Genomic DNA, 27,322 nt, shown 5'->3' on the forward strand with positions numbered 1-27,322 from the left:
GCTCTCTTCCTCCTGTTGCCTGCCTAATTCCAAATGTCCTTTGGCTTATAGTTTACCTGTCACTGTCTTCATGAAACCTCTGGCTACCACAAAAGACAGATTAAGAGTCTTTCCTGTAGGGGGCCGGGCCGGCCCGTGGCTCACTCGGGAGAGTGCGGTGCTGATAACACCAAGGCCCCGGGTTCGGATCCCACATAGGGATGGCCGGTTCGCTCACTGGCTGAGCGTGGTGCTGACAACACCAAGTCAAGGGTTAAGATCCCCTTACCGGTCATCTTTTAAAAAAAAAAAGAGTCTTTCCTGTATACTACCAAGATGTCCTGTACTTACCTCCTAGTACTTATGATGCCACCATCACAGCATCAAAACACATCATCTCTCTTATAGATCACTGCAATAACCTCCTAACTGTTCCCCATTGCCTCACTTCTAAACTTACTTCTGAAAGGTTCAGGGAGAAAAAAAAACATACATACACAACACACAGACAGGCACATGTATACAGATATATACCCACATACACGTGTAGAAATGACCAAATATGGCAAAATGTTAATAGTCAATCTAGATGAAAGGTATATGGGAGATCATTGCACTTTCAACTTTTCTATATGTTTGAAATAAAAAGCTGGGGTGGAAAAAGAATTAAGACAAATTCTACTTTCCTCATGAAAATCTTTAAGCTTTTTATGTGACTTCTATAGTGAAAAATTTACTAAAAATCAGGTTAGAGCAAAACAGGTTGGTAAGGAAGTCTACAAGTTTGTGGGAGTCACTTTAGTGCTGTCATAAGGACTCAAAAAACTACACAAGTATCTAAAAGAAAGAAATCTGAAGCAGTAAATCTTGAAAATGACATAGAATTTCTCATATAGCTGGAAATTTGCTGAATTTGGGAGAAAATTTTGGAATTAAAATTTTGAGGTTGATTTGCATTTTCAATTTTACTTACTTCCCATGCCAAGGTAAAAGTTTATTATAGAAGGGCCGGCCCCGTGGCTCACTCGGGAGAGTGCGGTGCTGATAACACCAAGGCCATGGGTTCGGATCCTATATAGGGATGGTCGGTACGCTCGCTGGCTGAGCATGGTACAAACAACACCAAGCCAAGGGTTAAGATCCCCTTACCGGTCATCTTTAAAAAAAAAAAAAAAAGTTTATGATAGAAAAAGAAACTTATTTATAGTCTGGTAAAAATGTCAACACATTTTGTGTGAGGGTTAACACAGATGAAAAGTGTCTTTGTGGCCAGAAGGGTCAACTTTAATCCTTAATGAGGGTGCTGTCCCCTACATACTCCTGCTAATGGATATGTGGGCAATGCTCCCATGAGCAGCTTGCTTATTCCTTTAACTATAGTTGATTGCTTTCTTCTAGCCACTTCAGAGTGGGAAAATGCTGTAATTTCTCATAACTCCAGGCCTTGGTAACTGCTATACTCATTGATAGAACACGTTTCCTTGCTTGATCTGTGTGGTGAATTTCCACTCATTTTTACATCACAGCCTTAGCTTTACCTTTTGTATGGAGGCTTTTCTTTCTTTTCCAGGCAGACTATGGTACTTTTTCCCCCACTCCCACAGTTCCTTCTCCGTACCTTCATTAGAGCACTTACTCCATTACATAGTAACTGTTTTCAGGTCTATCTACTCCTATACTTGTAAGCTTCTTAAGGCAAGGACTATCATAGTTTCTAGACACATAGCAGGTGCTCAGTATGAACTGGAAGGATGCATAAACTGGATGAATCAGAGAACAGGGAAAAACTGGGGACAAGCTTAGTGATGGGCAGCCACAAAGCACAGTAACATGTCCTATTTGCCCATCTCTGGCTAACAATTCTAGTTCTCTGGAAATGGCATCTTCCTTTTGTACTATAAAATTTGCTTTCTTCCTGCCACTCAGAATAATGAAATTACCATGGTAATGTAGATTTGCTACCTAAATTATGCTGTCATAAGTATTCACACATGGTGTGTACTGTAATACACAAAGGAGATGGTTTAGCAAAGAGATGAAGAATGTTGGCTCTGGAATCAGATTGCCTGGGTCCAAATTCTAGCTCTGCCACTTACTAGGTGTGAGATCTTCAGCAAGTTTCTCTGAGCCTCAGTTTCCTCTGCTGTAAAATAAGGACAATTATAGTACCTGTCTCATAAAGTAGTTGTTACCACTGCATAAGATAAAGTACACAAAGCATTCAAGTTAGCACTGAGCACACCATTAAATGTTATTTATTACCATAATATGCTAAAAAAGTTCACAGGTCTCATATGTTATATGCACATACTATGTGTGCATGGTTTAATGCATTTTCACATAAACCAATGATTCTCAACAGGAGGCGATTTTGGCCCCAAGGTGACATTTGGCAATGTCTGGAGACATTTTTGGTGTCAACATTGGGAGAGAGGTGCTACTGGTGTCTAGTGGGTCAGGCTAGGAATGCTTGCAAACATCCTACAATGCACAGAACACACATACACAAAGAATCATCAGGACCCAAAATGTCAACAGCGCGGAGGTTGATATAAACAATGTATACTGGAACATATTTCGTAGGATGCAGTCACAAGCTAAACATATGCATATAACATGTGGTCATTTTATACCCATATATAGTCCATATACCTACACATGTCCAGGATGTACTGTGACACACCTTACATATCACTATGGCATATACCTAGAATAGTATCCTGTTGTGTGTGTGTGCCATATATGCATTGATTATGGCTGTCCTTATCTTTTTTTTTTTTTTTTTTGGTAGTTGGCTGGTGGGGGGATCCGAACCCTTGACCTTGGTGTTATCAGCACAACACTCTAACCAAATGAGCTAACTGCCCGGCCAGGCTGTCATTTTCTACATGCTAAGGGCAGTCTCACATACTGGAAAGAATACTAATGTACCTCTACACATATCATTTCATTTTATCCTCACAATCCTATGAAGATATTATCCCAACTTTATGCAATGACTAGCTCAAGATCGCACAACTGACGGCCGGCCGGTTAGCTCAGCTGGTTAGAGCACGATGTTATAACACCAAGGTCAAAGGTTTCGGATCCCTGTACCAGCCAGCCACCATTAAAAAAAAAAAAAAAAAAGATTGCACAACTGGTGGTGAAGGTCGACTCCACAAGAGCAGGAACTGTGTTTAATGTTACTCACCAATGTATCCCAAGCACCCAACAATGACTAAGGCTCTCGGTAAACATATGTGAAATGATAGATCTGGGGAGTGGGACCCATATCTATCTCCAGCACCATCGCCCTAATTGAGTCAGAAGCTCTGCAACCGAGTCCCCAGGGGCCCACAGAGAAGCAACTTCACCTCTCAAAACCTCAGCGAAACCTATACGCAAAGTGGGGCTGACACAAAGCAACCCTTCCTAGGGTTAAAGCGATGGGTCAAAAACAACGAAAGAGGCAAAAGCTCTCTGTATAGCGCGCGTTCCTCGGACATTGTATTAGGAGATCTAGTGGAGCCGGAGAGTCCACGCCGCCAGCCAAGGTGGGCTGAGGATGAGGCCTCTCGGGCAGGCAGAGGTTAACTTGGGCCTGGGCACAAACCCACCGCTCAGCCTCACGGAGGGGGGGGCCAGAGCCCGAAATCCCAGCGACGTCCTTCCTCCACGACCTCTTCGCCGTCGGGAAGGGTGCAGGCTCACCTCCGCGCCGCACCACCCAATCGTAACGCACGCGTGTGCGCGCATGCGTACCCCCACGGGTCAGCGACGGCGGCCGGGAGGCGGAAGTGGATGTTGTTGTGGCTTCGCGGGTTGCTCGAGGAGCTACTGCTGCTGAGGCGGCAGCGTTGCTGAGGCGGTGGCGGCGCTGCCGGCCCCGGGCCGCTTCGCTTCTCTGCTAGCCACCCAGCCTCGCCTGAGCCCGCCGGGGCCTGCGCCGGCCAGCGCCTGCCCTATGAGTGTGTCACTGGTTGTCATCCGACTGGAGCTAGCCGAACATTCGCCCGTCCCCTCCGGCTTTGGCTTCAGCGCCACCGGTGAGTCCCGCGGCCTCGCCGCCTTCCCGGTAGCCACGCCTGGGGCTCACCCTCCCAAAGTACGGGCCTGGGGAAGGCCGCGGCGAGGGGTTTTGCCTGAGAGAGGAGCTAGGAGATGGTTGGGATCGCTCTCGTTCCATTCATCTTTGAGAGGCCTTCCCAGGTGTCGTCTCTGGGAAGCCCTTGCCCGACCCTCCCTTCCTAAAAACGGGCATTCAGTTTTTACCCGGCGCGTCTCCTTCGCCCTGCATTAAGAGTCGAGTTGGGTAAGTGTTTGTCTCACTTGCTTTCCTTTAGGCTTTGTGAAGGCAGGGAATGGGTTCCCAGAGACACTGACAGTCCGTGGTTTCATTAAACTGTTCCTCTTTGGAAGGATATCCACTTAGTTGCCCTATAACGATAGTAATAGTAACTGAAATTTGGATACTTCCCATATCCCAGCATTGTAGTAAACACCTTGTGTACGTTATCTTTGCAATACCCCTATGAGGTAGATGGGTGGTATGTACCTTTTACAGATTGGGAAACTGAAGCCCAAACTGTATTAGTCCGTTTCTGTTCCTTCTAACAGAATACCGGAAACTGGGTAATTTATAAAGAAAATGAAATTTATTTCTTACAGTTTTGGAGGCTGGAAAGTCCACGGTCCAGGGAACCCATTTGGCAAGGGCCTTATTCCTGGTGATAAGCCTCTGTATCCACGCAGAGTATCATATGGTGAAAATGGACTGAACAAGAGAGAGAGCTGACTTTTTGACTTACCCTCCTTATAAAGCCATTAGAATCACACCAATTGCACCATGAATGAATCAATCCTTTCACAAGGGACTGTCCTCACAGTCTAATCACCTCTAAAGGCCCCACCTTTCAAATATCATTATTAGATTTCCCATCCCCATAACACTATTACAATGGGGGTCAAGTTTCCAGTACATAAATTTTGGGGAGACGTATTTAATCCGTAGGACCCAGTGTTCAGTGATTTGCCCAAGGTTATCTGTAAGTGGTGAAACTGGGATTCTAACTCAGGGAGCTGGACTTGAAGGTCTGAGCACTTTACCACCAGCTACACATCTCCTTAGAGGGACATTCAGCTATGACGCTGTTCCTTGGTCCTCAAATAATTACCTGAACATTCACTCAAGAAATATTTATTGGTTAGCTCAGCTGGTTAGAGCACAGCCTTGTAACACCAAGGTCAAAGGTTCGGATCCCCGTACTGGTCAGCCATCAAAAAAAAAAAAAAAAGATTTATTGAATGCTCATTATGTGCTGGAAGTTTTGTTGTATGCAGAATCAGACATGGTGTCTACTTTAATGGTGCCAGCAGTTCAGTGGGGGAGACAGAAGAATTGAATAAATACAAAAAAGACCAACCAAACAAACAAACAAAAAAAAAAAAAAAAAAAACTGTGATAAGTGCTGTGAAGGAAAGGAGAAACAGTTTGGGAAACTATTACAAGAGGATCTGTTTGTTTTGGCGAGCAGGGCCAGGGGCAGGTAGGGATGGTGTCACTGGAAACTTCCCTGGGTACATTAACTTTGGAGCTGCATATTAAAGACTGAATATGATTTAATTTTATTTTATTTAGAGAGCTTCCACTGCATGCTAGCCACTGTAGTATAAGTTATAAGTGCTGGAAATACAATGGTGGGCAAAACAGGCTGTGCCCTAACAGAGCTTAAATTAAGGATATTTCTAGTCAATCCTCCAAATTCCTTTTCCCTTTTATGTGTTTCATTGATTTAAATCAATAATCTTAGATTTTCATGGCTTGAGCCACGGCATGAGGGTAACCTAGGATGTTTAAGAAGACTACCCCTTAAGATTTTTGGACTTGATACCTTCATTTTGGGCTTAACATGGAGTTTCACTTTATCAGGTGTTACTAAAATGTTAGTTTATCTGGGCATAATCACTGTCGAACCTTCCCGAAGGCTTTTACTCTTGTTGATTTGCTTTAAAGTGCATGATTTCATTAGAACAGCCCTGCATTTCTGAGTTTATTGTACTGGCTATTTATTAACTGTTTACTGGGTACTGCAGGAGTCTCAGAAGTGAGTGAAGTGGATAATGCAAAGGCTGTCTTATCATCTTGGGGGAGGGTAGCAGAGGGAAAAGGGAAACCTATCAGTGGATACATTGAGAATGGAGAGGAGGTTGTTATCATCAGGTATTAATTGTTCATGTGTTCTTTAGCTGGGGAAATGTCTGATGAGGAGATCAAAAAGAAGACATTAGCTTCAGCTGTAGCCTGTTTAGAAGGGAAGTCACCAGGGGAGAAAGCAGCAATCATCCATCAGCATCTTGGCCGTCGAGAAATGACAGATGTGATTATTGAGACCATGAAGTCCAACTCAGGTGTGCTTTCTAAAACCCTAGACTCTGTCTTGTAATGTGAGTCCCTGGTTGCCTGTTTTATACATGTTGTTTGATGAGCCTGTGATTTTGGCCTCTAGCATACTTTTATCTTTCACTGTCTGTGTGCTTTACATATGGTCATTATACCACATTTGAATGTCTCCAAATATTTCTTCCTGGGTTATAACCTGGGTTGACAACTGGATTTTGGTGGGGGAGAGCTTCTAACCACCTAAGTCAGTGACAAATCACGAATGCATCCAGATAAGCATGTTGTGACTTCCTTTGCTCTGCCAGCTCATTCCAGCCAGGGAGTGGATAATATACTGCATCTCCAGCATGGAGGTGGTCAGAGCTGGTACGTTTGGATTTCATATTTAATCGTTCTGAATGTTTGTCCCACTGAGGAGCATGTAATGGGAGACACCTGCTCATATCATGGTACTGCTTAATATAAGAGGCATCCTTGAGTTTCTGAGGGTGTTAATGAGATTTCTATGGGGCAGAGAGCTTTAAAGTTGAGATGCCCCCAAGACTCAGCTGTTCTGCAAGTATAGTTCTTAATGCAGTGCATTACAATTTCCCTATCAAAGTTTATTCTTCAGTAGTGAGTAGAATTATGGTTAGTAGAAGCTGGGTGGGGGAGTAGGGAGGGAAAATAGTGAGCATTTAGTTAATGGACACGAAATTACAGCTAGGTAGGAAAAATAAGTTCTAGTGGTGTACAGTAGTGCTAGATATCTATAATTAACATTTATGTTTTCAAATGGCTAGAAGAGAGGAGCTCAAATGTTCTTATCACAAATGATAAATTTTTGCCATGGTAAATATGCTAACTACCCTGAGTTGATCATTATACATTGAATACATTTATTGAAATATAATTCTGTACCCCCTAAATATGTACAATCCATATGATTCAGTCAAAGAATAAATTCCTTAAAAAGAAAAATTCGCTCCTCTGACTTGAAATTTTAATCTAGTTAGAATCCTTCAGCATATTTCTTATCTGTTTATAATATACTAATTTTTGATTTGTGAAAGATGAGCTAAAAGCTACAATGGAAGAAAGGAAGTCTTCAGAAGCATCCCCCACTGCACAGAGAAGTAGAGATCAAAGTAAAGAATGCATAAACACTGCTCCCGATTCTCCATCCAAACAGCTTCCAGACCAGATTTCGTTCTTCAGTGGAAATCCATCAGTTGAAATAGTTCATGGTATTATGCATTTATACAAGACAAAGTAAGAAAAACCTTTTTCCTTTTGGGTTGGTCTATTTTCTGCCTTAGGGTAGAGAAAACTCTTGTCCTGAAGGGATGTGGATATTTTAAGCTTCAAAAAGATAGTACTTTCATGTATTGTGTGTTAAAGAATTCTCAGATGTTTTACATTTGGCTAATCTTGTGGATTGGGTTGAAGCTTCTCCTTATTAAAAAAAAACAAAAAAACAAAAACACGTGTAGATACACTTAAGAAAATACCTGGGGGTTGGCCAGTTAGCTCAGTTGGTTAGAGCGCAGTGTTATAACACCAAGGCCAAGGGTTTGGATCCCTGTACCAGCCAGCCACCAAAAAAAAAAAGAATATACCTGGGAAAATATTCCCTTAGCAGGTGCCGTGAAAGGTGATTGGAGAACTGAAAGGAAGAAAGATAAAAAAAAGAAAGTGATACACAACGTTATTGTAGTCTCAAATCCCCACTAAATCTTTACCAAAGAAGCTGCCAAGAAGTCAGTGAACTAACTACAATTCTATCACTTTTTTTTTTTTACCCTTTTCTGTAGGTCCAAACACAGCTTGCTGGAGGCCCAAGGAAAGGAAGCATTTGGTTAGATAATCCACAAGTTGGGCCATCAGCTCCTTAGATAATTGGTAGCTGATATCTTAAAGGCTGTTCTGTCCTAACTTGTTTGCCAGGTTCTTCCTGGGAAAACAGCAAGTACTCAGGTAGCCATTTTGGATCACAGCTGTCAAGTGAGTTTACAGCATTTCAAAAACAAGTTGTATTGTAGGAGGCTTTTCTTGCCCCTCTATTTCAGCTATTCCAACCCAGCAATACTTTATGTAATCTTTAATCACATCTTCATGGTTTAGAATTCTCTCTTATATTTAGAGATCTTTTTTTTCTAGACCTATGAGAGAAGTCCATAGCTAGAGCTGTGCTTCTAAGTTGCCCAATGACAGATTATTATTCAAAAACTAAATGAGAATAAAATACAAACTGAGAATTTGCCTAATGCAGACTTATAACCATAACAAGCCTTTAACTGAAGATTAAAAATTATGGTGAGAGGTGTCATGTAGAACACTTTAAAGTTTGCTTTAAATTCCACTGCAGGTGTGTTTAAGGGATTCTACATTTACCCATCTAATGTGTATTTCCAAGTAAAATTAAACAAGCTGTTTAAATTGATTTGTGAAATATTACAGATTTCATTTTTTCTATTTTCTTGGATACAAAAGTTGTCTAATTAGTGTTGTCTGAACTAACCATACCTCATCTATTCAAGACAGTCTAATTATTGTCTTGTTAGTAAGATGACCTCCTTAAAAGAAGATGTGAGGCGCAGTGCCATGCTGTGTATTCTCACAGTCCCCGCTACAATGACCAGTCATGACCTCATGAAGTTTGTCGCCCCATTTAATGAAGTAATTGAGCAAATGAAAATCATCAGAGACTCTACTCCAAATCAATATATGGTGCTGATGAAGTTTAGTGCACAGGTAAAAGTTAAGATATTAAAAATCTCTTTGCCACAGAAACTGTGTTTTTGAAACTGTATGATACTAGCTGTGTGTGATTTATGTTTTGCACTTAAGGTTCTTGATGTATGTGTTCTAGGGTATTATAATTCTAGATTTATTTCTAAATTCACTAGCAGAAATACAATTGTAATTCATACCTATGATTTTTTTTTTTTCTGACCGGTAAGGGGATCACAACCCTTGGCTTGGTGTCATCTGCACCACACTCAGCCAGTGAGCGCACTGGCCATCCCTATATAGGATCCAAACCCGCAGCCTTGGCACTACCAGCGCCGCACTCTCCCGAGTGAGCCACGGGGCCGGCCCATACCTGTGATTTTTTATAGATCATATTGGATATGAAATCTAGGATTCTGTTTGTTTATCCAGTTGTAACTATTCTAGTAAAACAGTAGTTCCCAAGCTTTTGAGGTTGATGCTGTCTTATTATGCCATTACTACTGCTTTTTTTATTCTCTCTCTCTTTTTTTTTTTTTTTTAATGTTTTTGAGTGGTTGTTATTCTCTTTTTAAAAGGTACTCTTTGGCACATTTTTGAAAATCTATTTTAGTTTTTTAAACTTTTGGTGACAAGGGATTTTGTGACATTCCTTGAATTATTAAAGATGGTTTAGTGTTCTGATTGGAAATCACTGCACTAGAGAGACAGAAACACTGAAAGAATCGTGATATTTTCAATTTTTAAAAGTGTTTATGGAGTATAACATACTTTTTGATGTGGGAAGGTTTTGCCATTTATTCCATTTCACTTACTGCCTCTAGCAGTACTCTGCATGCACCTCACTTCCAAAGATGTTAGAGAGGTATTCTCTTGGTTCTGCATACTCATTTTTATGAGTATGCATGTTTTATATGAATATAAAAATGAGGTAAGCTTTAAGTATTATTCGGGTTATTAAAGAGCTACCCTATCCTTAGGTTTCATTCTATTTGTGTTTGTTCATTGAGGTTTCATTAGGTTTTGACATGCAGCTTTGTCAAAAGTTAACTTCCTGAATTTGCCCCAGGAAAACAGTTCTAACTTACTATTAGACAAAGAAATGGGTGTGCCTGTAGGATCATTTGCCATTGTTTCTTTCACTGGTCACCGAGGTTTATGATGAAAGGAAGCCCATGACACAAGGCCTGTTTGCCATCTCCTCCTTCCTTGTTACAGAAACCCAGAGTTGATAGCAGTGGCAGCCATTCCGTGGCCATGTGGAGGAAATTAGAGAAATAAGAGTTGAATCATATTTGTACCTGTTCTGTGGGCCCCAGAGAAAACCTTAATGTAGAGTCCTGTGTACAAGAGGGTACACGGTTATTTAACCTTTACAAGGTACTCCACCATTGACAGACACAATTAAAACATGGGTTTCAATCATCCTATAGACTTAGACTTCACAAGTTGACATTAGGAACAGAAAAACACTTAACTCCTTTCACTGACTGTCAAAAGAATTTCCTGGGGCACTGAGGAGCTTTGCAAACAATGGGAAAGTGGAGCCTTAAACCACTTAAATCTGGTCCCACATGATAGTAAGCATAATGGTGTTAATATGTAACCTTTATAGATGGCTGCTTCTATACCACTCACTGTGCTAACTGCTGCACATGCATTCTCATTTAATTCTCACTACAATCTTTTCAAGTAGTCTTGTTTAACAGATGAAGAAATTGAAAGCAGAGGGAGATTTGTGATTTACCCAGGGTTACACAGCTATAAATAAATGACCAAGCAGGGATTGAGCCCTCGCTTTTAATCCCTAGGACATACTCGTCCTCTAGTAGGAGTGGGACAAAGGTATGAAGAAGGGAGACCATCATTGTTAGCAAGACATTCTGTAACAGCAATATTTTAGTTATAGTTTCTACTTAACAATTAAGGGTGGGACTGGCCATTTAGCTCAGTTGGTTGGAACATGGTATTATAACACCAGGGTCAAAGGTTCAGATCCCCATACCAGACAGCTGCAAAAACAAAAAACAAGGGCAATCAGCAAGTAATACAAAGGAAAAGTCACAGAAATAGACTGGGAAAAAATGTTTAAGAACTTATTAGGCTTTTGAAACAATCTAAAGTCTAATAACCCCACAACACTAACCTGTCTAATAAACCACAAACTATTCTATAGCAAGTGCTGCCCTTCATAATGTGCAGAGAATACTGAGGGCATTTTCTATTATTGTTAATGGATTTTCTTTGTATATCTGCACTATCCTCTCCACTTCTGTCTTTTGATCAAGTGCAGGTTGCTCAAGTTGACAGATGTTTTCTGAGACTATGAAACAGCTTGCTGTGTGTTCTTTCCCATGAGAATAGAGCCCTTGACTGTGGTATTATGAGTTGGATTATATATTGCTAACATTGGATCTTAGAGTCTGATCCCTATCATGGTCGATCCTATTAAGGAGTTTCTAAGACCTAATAACACTCTTGGGGTAAGAACTGGAAGTTGTTAATTGATATTGGGCTCTAGCGAGAATAATAGACTCAATAGCTACCAATTATTGAGCACTTACTAGATTCTGAATACTGTGCTAAGTGCTTTTCATGCATTATCTCTTTGAATCCTCTCAATGGTGCCATGAGGTAGGTCTTGTTACTTTTATATTTGTAGTTGAGGAAACAGGCAGAGATAAGTTACTTGCCCAAAGTTAGACAGCTAATAAGTATCAGAGTTAGTGTTCAAACCCATGTAGCTTGACTCCATAGCCTAGGCAGCTAACTACATTCTTATTTCTTTGTTTTTCTTACCAGAGAATTTTTAATAAGAAATCATGGGCTGGCCAGTTACATCAGTTGGTAAGAAGATGGTGTTAATAACACCAAGGTCAAGGGTTTGGCTCACTGGACAGCCGCACCTCCCCCCCCAAAAAAAATCATAAGCCTTCTCTGTATCTTTTATAATCTCTTGAATTTCTGTTAGCCTTAGCTTTATGTTGGAGGTCTTATAAAGAGATGTACTTACAAACTTTGTAGCATGACCTTTAGGAAACTTGGTCTTTAGATAAGGAATTTGTAATTCACCAGGACAAAGGAAAGCAGAAGGGGTTCAATTTTGTTGTTTTGGGGTACAAAAAAGGACAGATAACCTCTCAAGAGAATATGTTCGTTCATTTTCACTTGCGTGCTTACTTAGGACAGCCTGAAAGACCCCTCTTTTGAGAAGTGAAAATATGTTCTCGATGCTGTAGTTGATCACTGTGGCAGCGAAGGAACCTTGATCATAATGGATTTGACTTTTTCGGAGTTCATTCTCAGAAGAGAACAGTAAAAACAAAGGACTAAAAAACCCAGTAATGGCTGGTTTTCTTAAGTTTGGGGATCCATACAATGCAAACATTTTAAATAAAAGAATTGTTTCTTCTGTGTTTTTTGCGTTTAGCTTCAGGCTTTTGTTTCATGCATTTTGACAGTGAGTTGAAGTAGGAAACGTGTATTTTGTTCCCCCGCTCTATTCCTAGTGTATAGCACAGTGTCTGACATATACTAGGTGCTCAGTAAATATTCAAACAAATGAAGCTACATTTCTAATACCAAGATTTTAGAGAAGGAGACCAATGTGTTTAAATTGGAAAATCGCAACTGTTTACTGATATTGTCATTTCAAAGAGTGTATTTCTTTGGTATAGATCAACAGCTCCTCCAAGAAAGGAATAATTTGTCTGGTGTTGAGCGGGTTTGGTCACACACCTTGCCACCTCCTCTGAAGACACTTGGTTGCTTAGCGAGCATTTACAGAGGTCTGAGTCCAAGGAGGGGTTGGCCTTCTTTGGCAGCCAGCTCCTGGTCGTGCCTGAGGCCCTGAAGAGCTGAGCAGAGGCCCTGACTTCCAGGCAGTCAGTTCCTTCAGTACATGAATCCTTGTACTCACTGTGGCTGCTTACACATCCAAAAGCACTTCAGGAAAAAGCTATTGTTCCTGAAGAATGGGGGAAGCCATTTTAGGTTGGCCGTTCTCAATATTAAAGAGGTTTATTATCCAACAACTGATTTTAAACATTTTGAAGTTAAAATGCACTGTACCCAGTACACAGATTATTTCCTTCAAGAATGCCTCCCTCTGCCCCCTCAAAAATAAAAGTACATTTGGAATTGATCATCCTAACTCAGCTGCTTAGCTCACTTGGTCATATTAAGAAAGCATAAATAATCAAGAATCCACAATTGAATTATGTCATTGGAATGGAATTAAAAGCTGCTGAGAAGCTTACGGTGGCTATGAGATTCAGAGCCCTATGAGGGTAGACAGGCAAGACTATTTCTGCCTGGTACAGCCTGAATCTCTTCCTAGATGTTGACAATGCAGCATTTCCTTTTGCAGAAGCAGCTAGTCTACTTTGGTAGGGCCAAAGCACACAGCTTTCTGTGTTTGGGCCACTGCCCATGTGGGAGTGAAATCCAGACAAGCCGTGGCCTCTCCGTTGCCTCAAAAAATTGGCTGAGTTTAAATACTGGAATCATCTCTTTGTTGCTTTCTACTAAGCCTAGACCATAAGGCTTCATTTACCTGTGTCCATATTCACAAATGCACATGTGTCTTTGCGGCTTTATCTACACAGGGCTGTTTCTCCTTTTTCCATCTATCTTCCACTGCAGAGGAATGAGACTGTTAGTATTTTAAGGGCTGGTTCATCTTGGATCTCTTGTCTTTGACCAGAAATTTTGCTTTTGGTATTGGACACTAGGTTGTTTAAAAACTCCTGATGGGATCCTTATCTAACTATTGTGTGTTATTATTACTTGATTTATTGAAGAGGAGTTGGGGTTTTTTTGACCGGTAAGGAGATCACAACCCTTGGCACGGTGTGGTCTGCACCATGCACAGCCAGTGAGCGTACCGGCCATCCCTATATAGGATCCGAACCCGCAGCCTCAGCGCTACCAGCGCCGCACTCTTCCAAGTGAGACAGGGGGCCAGCCCAGGAGTTGGTTTTTCATTTCATATAAGTTCCAGTGGTCCTTAATTTTTTTCTAACATAAATGCTGACATTTTTTTAAAAAGAATTCTTCCATAACAATTGTCAATTATGATTTGGTTCCAAGCTTGGCAAAGATGAGTGTTTACCATCAGTTGCTGCAAAAGTGAGGACTAGAGGGGGGAAAATTGTTATCAAGGGAAATGTTGACCGTTGTTGGTTGAATATTAAAATTGTACTAGCTATCAGTTTATTGCACTTCAGTAGCTTCTGCCAGTTCAAGTAAAAATTCTCAAGTAGCTCAGGAAACATTTTAGAGATGTAGGACATTGACCTGCAGAGTTCAAGCCCACCAGACTGCTTCAATAGATGTTACTTTTGGCGGTTGCTTTCTCTCCTAAGTATAAATTTTAAAAGCTGATGAGGAGAATAATTGAAGCCATGCATCTCAAATATAAAGCAAACTTTCACGATATCTATTTTAATCTTTTCCTTTTCCCCATTGGTGTACATAGGCTGATGCAGATAGTTTTTATATGGCATGCAATGGCCGCCAGTTCAACTCAATAGAAGATGATGTTTGCCAGCTGGTCTATGTGGAAAGGGCTGAAGTGCTAAAATCTGAAGATGTAAGTGTGAATAATTCTTATATTTGACTGTATCAGATTGGTATAAAATTGAGTGTTAAGATATCTGTGGAAATGTCCAGAATAGGCCAATCTATAGAGACGGAAAGTAGATTAATGCTTGCCAGGGGCTGGGAGAAGAGAGGAATGGCGAGTGACTTCTAACAGGTATGGAGTTACTTTTGGGGGTGATGGAAATATTCTAGAATCAGATAGTGGTGGTGGGTGTATAGCCTTGTGAATATAGTAAAAGCCACTAAATTGTATATTTTAAAATGGATAATTTTTATATTATTTCATGTTTTTAAATTGCAAAAAATATTAAAAACTGAATAATTTGTAATACCAAGGTCAAGGGTTTGGATACCCATACTGGCCAGCTGCCAAAAAAAAAAAAAAAAATTGAGTGTTCACCTATTACAGATTAACAAAGCATTGTGTGGAGCTGAAAAGAAATGTTTTGTTTTAAATGTTAACCCTTACTCCCCTTCCTAATTCTTGATTACTTTGTTTTTTGTTTTGTTTTTTTAATTCTGTTTTGATAGCAATTTGTAATTGCTCTGATCTGCCACCCTCTTTGGGAACCCTTCCTACAACATATGCTCACTTGAGTCATTTTATAAAGTAGCAGATTCAGCTCTGTGATTTATTTATTTATTTATTCATTTATTTTTAAAAGATGACCGGTAAGAGGACCTTAACCCTTGACTTGGTGTTGTCAGCACCATGCTCACCCATTGAGATAACCCGCCATCCCTATATGGGATCCGAACCAGTGGCCTTGGTGTTATCAGCACCACACTCTCTCGAGTGAGCCACAGGCTGGCCCCAGATCTGTGATATTTTTAAGATTTCCTTTCTTTTAAAGTAGACCTAAAGGTCTTTTTACCTTGATGGAAATAAGTTCTGATTAGGTTGTTCTATCATTAGATTCAGGAAAGTAAAATGTGATAAGTGATAAAATTGAGCTTCCATTCGGCCAGGTGCTGCATGAGGCCTCAGTTTTAGAGATTCTTTTCTCTAAATGAACATGGCTTCTTGAGAGAGTTCCTGTAAATATGTGCTCTTCAAAGCCTGCACATGAATGTGCTTTTTCTCCGTTTGTGCTTTTGTGTATGCTTCCTCACTTCTGCCTAAGTAATTCCTTCTCATCTTCAGGCTGGCAGGGCTCAAGTCAGACATTGCTGTCTTGGGGTACCTTTCCTGACCACCTAGACTGTTGTGCCCCCTATTTTACACCCAGTCATAGCTTCCTGTACTTTTTTCCCTAATTTGATTTTTGTCTCTCCCTCCACTAGGTTCAAAGCTATGTGAGGGCAGGAAGAAACTGCCCTATGAGAAACTGTTTTCTTGGACTTACTGTTTTTGTTCAACATTGTTCCACACCTGGAATGGTATCTGGTGCACATAGCAGGGATCCAATAAGTATTTGTTAAGTGAATGAATAAATGAAAATTAGTGTTGTTGATATTATTATTATTAATAAGTAGAAAGTGTTGAGTTATAATTTACTCTGTGGAAAAATGATTCAGATCCATTGCTAATCTGCTTATTTTATCCCTTTGTGTCCTATTATTGTCCTAGACATTCAGAGCTAAAGCTAGGAGTCTGGTAACGTTTTAGACTTACATATTAAGGTTTTGGCAGCAGTCTCCCTCCCTTCCTAGGATGTCAGCTCCATGGGGGCAGGGATCTTTGCTTTGTTCACCACTGTATTCCCAGTGCCTAGCATAGCACTGGGAATATAGGAGGTGCTCAATCAGTATTTCTTGAATGAATGAATAAATGAATGAAAGTCTTACCAATTTAAATTATTTGCATAGAACAATAATGTTGAGAATATCCTGCTAGGAATCAGAAAACAACAGGAAAACTACTGATAAGAGAAAAAAAATTGCTGGTGGATGAAGAGTGTGGCTTATGTGGTATGTTTCCCTGTAGGGTGCCAGCCTCCCAGTGATGGACCTGACAGAGCTCCCCAAGTGCACGGTGTGTCTGGAGCGCATGGACGAGTCCGTGAATGGTATTCTCACCACGTTATGTAACCACAGCTTCCACAGCCAATGTCTGCAGCGCTGGGATGACACAACGTGAGTTCACCTCCACCATATCGAAGTCCATTATGACCCTTTTCCAGAATTAAAAATAGCCACCACCAAAAATGGACCATTCCAAGTATCTGACTTTATAAACCTGGCACCATGATAGTAAAGAGGTTACACAGAAGGGCCTTCCATTTTTTTCCTTCACTTTCCTCAGTTCACATGGGAATCAGCATTCTTAGACCAAGTCCTTTTTAGTATGCTGATTCCGAATGCTTGTGAAATTTCTCAAAGCAGGGTGCATTGTTCTTTCCTTCCCAGAGCTGGAGAATGGGGAAGAAAAAAAAAAATGCAAAGCTTAGCTTTGAGGCTCTTATGCTAAAATGAAATCTATGTCTGGAATCTCATCTATCACCTGCACTTGGTGTCTAACATTCACTTTGGCTTTCTTATCAACTGGGCTACAGCACCCTAACATTTTAGCTTTATCAGGCTGCTGGTGGCTTGGTGGCCAGTGGTAATAGTGTCATTAAGAAAGAGGCATACACCTAGTATCTTCTGATTCCCAGCGCAACAGAGGCCTTAGTTATAGGTGGCATTGCTGCAGACAAAGAACAGAGGTGTAGCCTGTGTCTCCCCGTCCCCCCACCCCCAAATCAAGAGTAGTTGCTCCCTTTGCAAACTGTACTATAGCACTTAGCTAGAAAGGTATATCAGATGCTGTCCTCGTGGGTTTCCTGATACAGAGGAGAAGAAAGAGAATCTGACAATCATGCAGATAAGTGTGAAATCACAGCCATAACAGATGTTGTAGAGGAGCAGAATGTGGCTTCACAGCTGAAGAACTGGGGCCATGATGCAGCCAGGGACACCTGAGAAATGATGTCTTCAGGAGGATATGAGTTAGCTGAGAGAAGTTGGTGTGGGGTAGGGGTGTGCTTTTGAAGAGGAAGATCACATTCCAAAGCCCAGAAGTTAGGAGAGGAGAAAGTCCACAGGAATCTCTTTCTCCACCCACAAGTGGCCTGGTGGCTAGAAGAATGCCAGCTTTCACAAAGCAGGGACCTTGCCTGTCTTGCTCACTGCTGTGCCCCTCTCATGTACTGGGAGACCTGGTGCACAGTAGGAGCTCATTAAATATTGGTGAGCAAATAAACTCTGGGTTTCTGTAGCTTATTTAGCTTCCCTACCTTATTTAGCTGGACAAGAATCTTGCCGCAATTCCCTAAAGTCCTCAGGAAGTTCTGGGATATCATTCGGGAGTTCTTCAAAGAATTGTTCAGGTTTAAAGTTGCCTTGAACAAAGCCATACTGAGATGTGTGCATTCTGTAAAATGTTTATCTGTATCTTGTGTCCACCTGCTACACCATTTAAGTTCTGGGCACTTCTCTGTTCCCTGACACTCCAATTTTACTTTCTGCATCGGTTAATTGTCATAGATCCATAGCATTTTAAAGTTGAAAGTTTCCTTAGGCCGTCTTGTCCATCCTTCTCATTTTACAGAGGAGGAAACTAAGGCCCAGAGGTAAGAATTAGTATGCTCAAAATGTCACAGCCAGAGAATGCCAGAACTGGGACTAGAATTCAACCCGTTTTATGGGATGTGAGCCATGGCATCTGCCCTTAAAAGCATGCAGTTGATTTAGTGAGTGGGGGTTTTTTGGGTTTTTTTTAAGAATTGCTTGTTCCCATGTTTAACTTTATTTATTTAATTTTTTTTTTGCAATCAATATTTATTTGTTATTTAATTATTTTTCTCTTTTTCTTCCCCCACCCACCCTTTCTCTGTTTATTTATTTATTTATTTTTAGCCCCTACAATTAAGTGAGAACATGTGGTATTTCTGTTTCTGTGCCTGACTTGTTTCACTTAATATAATTTTCTCTAAGTCCATCCATGTTGTTGCAAATGGTAGTATCTCGTTCTTTTTTATAGCAGAGTAGTATCCCATTGTGTAGGTGAACCACAGTTTCCTCTTGTTTCACTTAATATAATTTTCTCTAAGTCCATCCATGTTGTTGCAAATGGTAGTATCTCGTTCTTTTTTATAGCAGAGTAGTATCCCATTGTGTAGGTGAACCACAGTTTCCTCATCTACTTATCAGATGATGGACATTTGGGCTGGTTCCAGCTCTTGGCTATTGTAAATAGAGCTGCTAGTGAGTGGGTTTTGAACCTCAATGTTTGCATGGTACAGTGCTAGGTGCTTGCGGGGAGGAACCAAACCCACATCTTCATGGGAAAGCTCCATCTAAAGGAGTTTACACATGTACATAAATGTATGTGATTCTAGGTAGAGATTAGAGGAGGGAGAGATGGCATCCCTGACTAGGGGTGCTCAGGAAAGGCTGCCCTAGGAGGCAGCATTGGTACCAGGTCTTTTAGACACTTGGAGATGTCAGAGAAGCCCTTTCTGGGACTGTCTCCCCAAGATTTCATCAAGAAAATAATATAAAAACTTAAAATTTATTTTTGGAGGGGAAGGCAGTAAGAATTCTTAAAACTGTCACTAGACAGATGATATGATATATTACAGAGTACTAATTGTATAATACAAGTACTTTTTTTTTTTGGTAGCTGGCTGGTATGGGGATCCAAACCTATGACCTTGGGGTTACAAGGCTGTACTCTAATCAATTGAGCTAACTGGCCAGCCTCCAAGTAACTTTATGTTTATAATTTTTTCCCTTTTCTATTTGCTGGATCAGATTTACATTTCAGAAAAATCATTCTGGCACAATGTACAGAGTTGGATTTCAGAATTAGTTTGTTGTTTTCTTATTCAGCCACTGCCACAGCCACTGCACAGACAGAAGGGATGACACAAAGCTAGTTTCTACCCCTGGCCAGACTGCTTGCCACTTACTAGCTGCCATTTCTGTTATTTCTTCAAGTTTGTCTTCTCTCTTCTCTTTTGATGCTAAACAAAGAGACGGACTGAATTCTTTAGCTTTCTCTTAGGAAACACAGATAGAGCCTCCTTATCTGTGACAAGAACTGAGTGTTCTTCCTGCTTATTTCCTTTTCTTGGTTTTATTTACTCAGTTGGGTAACAAAATGGTACAAGTTGTATGTTGAGCATTCTTTCTTCTTGGTGCCAATTCAGTCAGCATCAACTGACTTTGATGTTTTTCCATCCAACAAAAATATTCATGACTAGTACTTACCATTACTTTGTTTTGAGTATAATAGAAAAGGATTAATGGATTTTTTTCAATGTCATTTTATTTGCTTTTTGTAAATCTAAACTTGAAGACCCAATAAAGAATATTCAATTTGGTAAATTTACTACAGATTTTTATTTATTTATTTATTTATTTTTTTGGCAGTTGACCAGTAGGGGGACCCGAACCCTTGACCTTGGTGTTATCAGCACCACAATCTCCCAAGTGAGCTAACTGGCCAGCTACCACAGATTTTAGATCCATCTCTTAGGAGCAACCTGGAGAGGACAGGGTATTCTGAATGATTAAAGTCTTTGGGAAATGGGGATAAGGTAGATTGTTTGGAGTAAAAATACATTATGGATAACCAGACATGAACAAAATTAATAACCTGCCTCAAGTCCTAATTCTAACCTATAAATATTTAGCTCTTTGATCATCTAAGCTTTAGACAGAAGAGTGGAAAAGGATATGAGACAGATCAAAATTTCTCCGTTTTCCTCTGCTTTATCAAGATTTTTAATATTTTAATTTTGTTTGAGAGCAGCCCAAAAATGTTTGTCTTTTAAGTGACATACTTAGTTATGGTAAACTTGAAAACAGCATATGAGAGAGGGAGGATATAAAATCCAGTTTTTGACTTTTGGCTTCTGTAACAGCCATCTTTGATATTTAATCTGTACCATTATCTTTTGGTGTCCTGCATAGGTGTCCCGTTTGCCGGTACTGTCAAACACCAGAGCCAGTAGAAGAAAATAAATGTTTTGAGTGTGGTGTTCAGGAAGTAAGTAATGGATGATAGAAAAGAATAATGAACACAGCTCTAATTGTCTGGGGTTTTCTTCTGCTTCATGTGGCTTAAATTCTTTTAAATTCTTTTTAAGACTGATTTTTTTTTCTTTTTGTCTAGAGTTAGGATATATGAATATACAAATTATGTTACTCCTAAGCGAAATACTTTATGCTCTTATTCTTTGTTCCTTTAAAGCCTTAGATTTTTATTAATAAATTGTGAATCTTTTTCTTGCTATTTACGTAGATCTCCTTGGAAATCAGAGCAAGAAAATGACTGACCCATGAAAGCATCGTTGATTGCTGGGTTTTAAACATATATTTATTCAAAACTCCTGTAGAAACAACTCTGTGTCTCATTCTGTGTCAGGCCCCTTCCCACCCCAGATGGGCCAGGTCATGTGTTTTTATTTAACTAATAAAGCTCTTACCTCCTTCTTGGCAGAACCTTTGGATTTGTCTGATATGTGGCCACATAGGATGTGGACGATATGTAAGTCGACATGCTTATAAGCACTTTGAGGAAACGCAGCACACATATGCCATGCAGCTCACCAACCATCGAGTCTGGGACTATGCTGGAGGTGAACACCACTCTCAGATTTTCTAATTTGGATTCATTCTGTATGGAAACTTTTCCTTCAGAACCTCTTCACTGTCCCTCACAGCTTAAAATGTCATCTTCCTGGGGCCGGCCCGGTGGCGCACTGCTACAGTGCGCCGCTTGGGAAGCGCGGCGGCACTCCCGCCGAGGGTTCGGATCCCACATACAGACCGGCCGCTCACTGGCTGAGCGAGGTGCGGGAGCAACACCGAGGTTTGCGATCCCGTTGCCAGTCCTGGTCTGGTCCGGGCGCGACACTGAGGGTTGCGATCTGTTGCCGGTCAAGACAAAAGACAAAAAAAGGAAAAAAAAAAAAAAAATGTCATCTTCCTGACAGCTGTTGCAAACTCTCACTGTGTCCCTCAGGGCACTATCTCCTAGGAATGGCCTGAATCGCACATTATAAAGAGAATAATATTTCCACTGTTGCCTTCTCACTGTCTAAAATTCAAATGATTCAACCCATTTTTAAAGAAATATTGCAAGGCATTTAATTTAGATTTACAAAAACAAAAATTTTGTCAGAGTTAAAAGCCTATGGAGACCCTTTTAATTCTGAAGAAACACACTTTGGTTGACACGTTTTTTTTCCCTTAGATAATTATGTCCATCGACTCGTTGCAAGTAAAACAGATGGAAAAATAGTACAGTATGAATGTGAGGGTGATACTTGCCAGGAAGAAAAAATAGATGCCTTACAGTTAGAGGTAAGATATTTTATTCATTATCACTCAATACCTATTTCTACTGGGTTGTGTTTTTTTTTTGTTTTTTTTTTTTTTACTATTCTAACTGAAAGGTTGTTTGGGGTTTTAATTTTGTCATTTATCCTTCATGTAACCTTTTTTTTTTAAGTTCTATCATTGCTGTGAAGGATTATTAAAATACTTTTATTCTGTCTGTTCTTCTTTGAAAGTCTAAGTTTCACTCTGCCCTGTTGTTTTCAGTGTGGTGTTCCTGTTTGTCTCAAGTTCAGTGTTAAGGTTGTCTTCCATAGCTACAGTAAAACTAGAAGTTAAGAATGTTGGCATCATGGTAGCAGTTGGAAACTGAGCAGACTTGGTCTGAATGAGGAAAACTTAATAGCATCTTTCCATGTCCCGGAAGCTTTTTTTTTTCTTTTTTTCCTTTTTGTCTTTTTTCGTGACCGGTAACGGGATCGCAACCCTCGGTGTCGCGCCTGCACCGTGGTCAACCAGTGAGCGGACCGGTCTCTATATGGGATCCGAACCCTCGGCGGGAGCGCCACCACGCTCCCAAGCGCCGCACTCTACCGGGGATCGCAACCCTCGGTGTCGCGCCCGCACCGTGGTCAACCAGTGAGCGGACCGGTCTCTATATGGGATCCGAACCCTCGGCAGGAGCGCCACCACGCTCCCAAGCGCCGCACTCTACCGAGTGTGCCACTGGGCCGGCCCTCCCGGAAGCTTTTTATTGGCTGGCAGTTTATGAATTAGAGGCTCATATATTCAAATGTGTCCTCAAAGTATATTTTATGAATAAAGCCATTGCCGGGTCTTAATATACTTGAAGAAACAACAAAATTAGCGCAATCTGATTTTTCTCCATAGCAATAAAATCTACTGTTAAGTTGATGTAGTATAAATTAGTTAAGGGTTTGGATCCCTGTATTGGCCAGCTGTCCCCCCCGCCCCCCCCAAAAAAATTGATGTACTGTAAATCTTATTTTAATGAAGGGGGAGTTTAACATGAGTTCTGTTTTATATAAATTTCGAAAAGATTGTTTTAAAAACAAATATCTTATCCTTGGGAGGAAATGGACATTTGAAAAGTTGCTCGTCTCCAGACTCTCAAAGGTCTGATAGATTCAGTAAAGTGGCGTAAAATAAGGCCGATGTTTTTACCATTAATAAATGATTGTATTGGTTTGAAAAAGATTAAACCCTTTACATTAAGTGTTTAAAATAAGTAACTCTTCCACGTTAACTAAGTATGTACATGCATTTTATTTATTCAAGAAATATTTATTGAGGGCTACTATCTGTCAGCCACCATTCCTGGTGCTGCAAATGCAGTATTGAACAACTTCTTCCCCTTATGGAGCATACATTCTAGTGACACATTCTCCTAATTATCCTTTCTCTCTAGCCTACAAACATATTTAGATCTCTTCTAGTCTTCTAGAATGGTCTTTCCAAAATGGAAATGTAATCCTGCCAGTTCTTGGACTTAGATTCGCCTTTGCCCACATTTCTCAGTATAATACCCCAAAGCCTTCCTTAGGCCTCGTCTCTCTGTACCCTACAGCCCAGCCTCATTGGTGTTACTCGTTCATCTCTGAAGAGATCCTAAACGTCCACAACTCTGTCTTGGTCCAGTAGTTCTCTGGAATCAGATCTTGGTCTTAATCTGTCTTCTCCTATCTGTCAAGAGCCCTTTCAAATCTCTCTTCTCAGAAGTCCTACCAGATCCTGCTGTCAATACGCCATCTGTCCCTTCTCTGTAGTTACACAGGACCGTTCATTCATTCATGCAGTGATGCAGCAAACATTTCTTGACATCCAGCATGTCTCGGGCACTGGATATAAAGAGATAAAGATATAATCTTCCCTCTCCACGAGTTCACAGTCTAGTTAGGGAGACAGGCAGGTAAACCAGTGATTAAGTGCTAATATCATAAGTGCTATTAATAATAGGCACAGCACCAAAGGAGATGAGAAGGGGGCATTTAGGGCTGGCCCGGTGGCGCACTGCTACAGTGCGCCTCTTGGGAAGCGCGGCGGCGCTCCCGCCGAGGGTTCGGATCCCACATACAGACCTGTTCCCGCTCACTGGCTGAGCGAGGCGCGGGAGCAACACCGAGGGTTGCGATCCCGTTGCTGGTCCCGGTCCGGTACGGGGGCGACACTGAGGGTTGCGATCCGTTGCCGGACACGGAAAAAGACAAAAAAAAAAAAAAGGAGAAGGGGACATTTAACTCAAGGGCTGGGAGGGACAGGACAGCTTCCTGGAGGTTGGTAGATGGATGGGTTGGTTTGAGTTATACATAGATTTTAAACCACTGTGGCGCTTTTTTTTTTTTTTTTTTTTTTTTTTGGCAGCTGGCTGGTATGGGGATCTGAACCCTTGACATTGGTGTTACAACACTGTGCTCTAACCAACTGAGCTAACCAGCCAGCCCCTGTGGTTCTTCTTAAAGTCAGCTTGACCAGAGTAAGTTTTTTTAAATGTACATTTTTCCTGGGCTGGTCAGTTAGCTCACTTCGTTAGAGGGTAATACTGATAATGCCAAGGTCAAGGGTTCAGATCCTCATACCAACCAGCTCCCCCTCCCCCAAAAGATAAATTGAAAATGTACATTTTTCCACTTCTCCCAACTAGATTGTAAGCCCCAGGAAGACAGAAGTGTAATTGTCATTTCTGTGTCCCCTGGCCCCGTGCTTGTTGAGTACAGTGGAACCAAGGTGAAATATACATTCTTTTTTTTTTGGCGGCTGGCTGGTGCAGGGACCCAAACCCTTGACCTTGGTGTTATCAGCATCACATTCTAAACAAGTGAGCTAACCAACCAGCCCTAAAGGTCAGGTTTTACACAAGAACTTAATGACACCTTCACACAGTTTGATTCTTACACATTTTGATGTTATTATCTCTTCTTTCTGTATCTATACGTAAAATCTTAAGGGGTAAAATGTTATGTGTCAACATTGGGGGTCTTGAAAACCTATGCCCTGCTCAGAGGAGCAGTATGAAAAGAATCTCTTATGAGATTTAGGATATCTATTCTTTTGCTCATCTTAGAACACAGACCTACTTTGAAATTATGTTAAATGAAATATCAGTGAAAAATACAGTTTACTATAAGTAATTAGAATTTTAAAAGGTCAGGTTTTAATTGGATTTCAGAGATGGACAACAGTGACTTACATTTTTGTTTTTATTCTCTATGTTTCTAGTATTCATATTTACTGACAAGCCAGTTGGAATCTCAGCGAATCTACTGGGAAAACAAGATAGTTCGGATAGAGAAGGACACAGCAGAGGAAGTAAGTCTCTGGTTTGGTGACTGCTGAAATGCCACGTGGCAGGGCAGTCTGAGGGTGGAGTGGGGGAAGACACAGTACAGGGAAAAAGGAATCTTAGAATCTTCCTTTGTTAGTCTGAAAACAGGTAGAAAACTGTTTTGCCTCTAAAAAGAAACCTTGGATTTAAAGGCTTGAATGTTTTGGTATTGGGGGATCTTAGGGGTGTGTGTGTGTGTGTGTGTGTGTGTGTGTGTGTGTGTGTGTGTGTGTGTGTGTGTTAACATCAATCAGGTTTTCTAGGGCCTTGTACACGTCCATTAAAAAAACAGAAGTGTATACATGAGGGTTTGTAATTTGAGTCAGCCAGTCAGTTTGTCAACAGCTGCTTTTGGGAGCTGAGTGTGGACTTCTGAAGCAACAAGATGGTGCTGAGCCCTTCTAAATTGAAGGAAATAAAATTGGGCAGAGATGTTGGAGCTTCAGGGTGTTGGAACTTCAGTGGTCATCCTCGTGCTTTACTGTCTAGGGCAGTAGTTTTCAAATTTTAACAAAATAATCCTTTAAAGAAGATGCCATTCACTGCTGCCGTATTTAAAAGAGTAAAGTGCTGTGATTTTGGTGGAAATCCGGATAGAGGGCCTAGAGCTCTACCTGCTTAGTTTTCCCCTTGTCTCCAACATGTACAAGGAACCCTGAAGGTTCCAAAGAAGGTAGCTTGAAAACCAGTGAGCACCTGAGGGTTTCTGTATAATTAGGGTTCTAGGAACTGTTCTTTGGATCTAGGGACAGTGTGTATAATTTGGTGATTCCCTTAGTGTTAAATAAAGACTTTTAAAGTTTCTAAATGATTGCTTTAGTAACTTTGGTGAGGTGGGGCCTACAGAGCCAGGCCTGGAGCCCACCTCTTTGGTGGCTAGCATTATCCTGGAGCTTAGCATGCAGGCCCCAGGCTCTCACTTTATGCCAGGCCCATGGGCCCCAGCTTCGGGGTATGCCTATAAATGGAGGAAATTAGTTTTTGTTTTTAACTAATGCTTAACTCCTTAACCCCAGCTTTAAAATGATCTTTAATTAAAAGGTATTGATGAAATTCTCACAAGAACTTTCCAAGTAATGGAAGTGCCTTTCCAGAGGCACTGGAGGTCACTTGACTTAGTAGTTCTGAAAAGGGCTTGATTGGAGTACATGTGGGGAAGGATGTGCCTCCCAAAGCACTCAGTGGAGGCAGAGTATGGGTTACTGCCACTTGGTGTCAAGTTATGGACTGTTGGGGAGGTGCATTGGCAGCTCTGCTACAGCCTCACTAATGGGTTTTTCGACAGGATCTATCAGTGTGACCAACTGAACTGCTTCGTGCAGACCCTTGAGAGCTAAGCTCAGGATTCTCTCTGCCCTTTAAGATTCTTTTGGATTAACTGCATTACCTGAGATGTGCCAATGAAAAGCAAGTCAAGTGGCAGGGATATGAAAAACTGTGAAACTCAAGTTTACTTTTAAGATGGAGGCAAGGGCAGCTGTAAATAAAAAGCTGCAAGTGCTTGAAAGGATGCTTTGGTTTTCTAATAACAAATGTCATTTATCCATAAGTTAATGGATGATGCAAGCCTTTCGTCCTTCCATTGTTCTCCTTTAACCAATCCTCTGTCCATTGGCACCCCCAGCAATAGAACACATGCAGGGAGAAACTGTCACCTGACTGAGATTGTTTGTGGGCCTAATAAAAATTTAATGTGGAGGAAGGGAGGGTATCAAGGTTGAAGAAATTCATTGTGGACTTCAAATATAAATACCATTTTTCCCCCAGTGCCTTAGGTACTACAAGTATTATAGCATGTGAGCTGAGTCTGTTCTAGAAAATGAAGCTCATATGCATTTGAAGGTTTTTAGTTTTCATGGGGCCATGTATGAAGAACCCCTAGTGGGCAGTCAGTATAGGCGAATTCCCCTTAAAGATACCTCTTTTCTCTTTGGACCTCTAGCTCTATTTAAACCAGTATTTTTCCAGCTGTGCATTGTGGAGTTAGTTTGGTGGACCACAGCTGGCATTGTTTTTTTTTTTTTTTTTTTTTT

General features: G+C 40.9%; 2 protein-coding genes across 2 annotated transcripts in view; one reads left to right on the plus strand and one right to left on the minus strand.

The window, feature by feature from the left end:
- Window positions 1-3,717, minus strand: part of ACAD10 (acyl-CoA dehydrogenase family, member 10) — a 53,011-nt gene extending 49,294 nt beyond the window's left edge. The window contains exon 1 of the mRNA XM_008572708.1: window positions 3,579-3,717. Within this exon, the coding sequence (XP_008570930.1) occupies window positions 3,579-3,717 (139 nt within the window). The remainder of the gene's footprint in view (window positions 1-3,578) is intronic.
- A 102-nt stretch (window positions 3,718-3,819) lies between these two features.
- Window positions 3,820-27,322, plus strand: part of BRAP (BRCA1 associated protein) — a 36,294-nt gene continuing 12,791 nt past the window's right edge. Inside the window, exons 1-10 of the mRNA XM_008572706.1 lie at window positions 3,820-4,007; window positions 6,208-6,369; window positions 7,414-7,612; window positions 8,905-9,094; window positions 14,553-14,666; window positions 16,605-16,753; window positions 20,579-20,654; window positions 21,108-21,246; window positions 21,864-21,973; window positions 25,184-25,273. Coding sequence (XP_008570928.1) covers window positions 3,926-4,007; window positions 6,208-6,369; window positions 7,414-7,612; window positions 8,905-9,094; window positions 14,553-14,666; window positions 16,605-16,753; window positions 20,579-20,654; window positions 21,108-21,246; window positions 21,864-21,973; window positions 25,184-25,273 — 1,311 coding nt within the window. The 5' untranslated portion in view covers window positions 3,820-3,925. The remainder of the gene's footprint in view (window positions 4,008-6,207; window positions 6,370-7,413; window positions 7,613-8,904; window positions 9,095-14,552; window positions 14,667-16,604; window positions 16,754-20,578; window positions 20,655-21,107; window positions 21,247-21,863; window positions 21,974-25,183; window positions 25,274-27,322) is intronic.

Source organism: Galeopterus variegatus, unplaced genomic scaffold, assembly GCF_000696425.1.
Source record: "Galeopterus variegatus unplaced genomic scaffold, G_variegatus-3.0.2 Scaffold823, whole genome shotgun sequence".
NCBI lineage: Eukaryota > Metazoa > Chordata > Mammalia > Dermoptera > Cynocephalidae > Galeopterus > Galeopterus variegatus.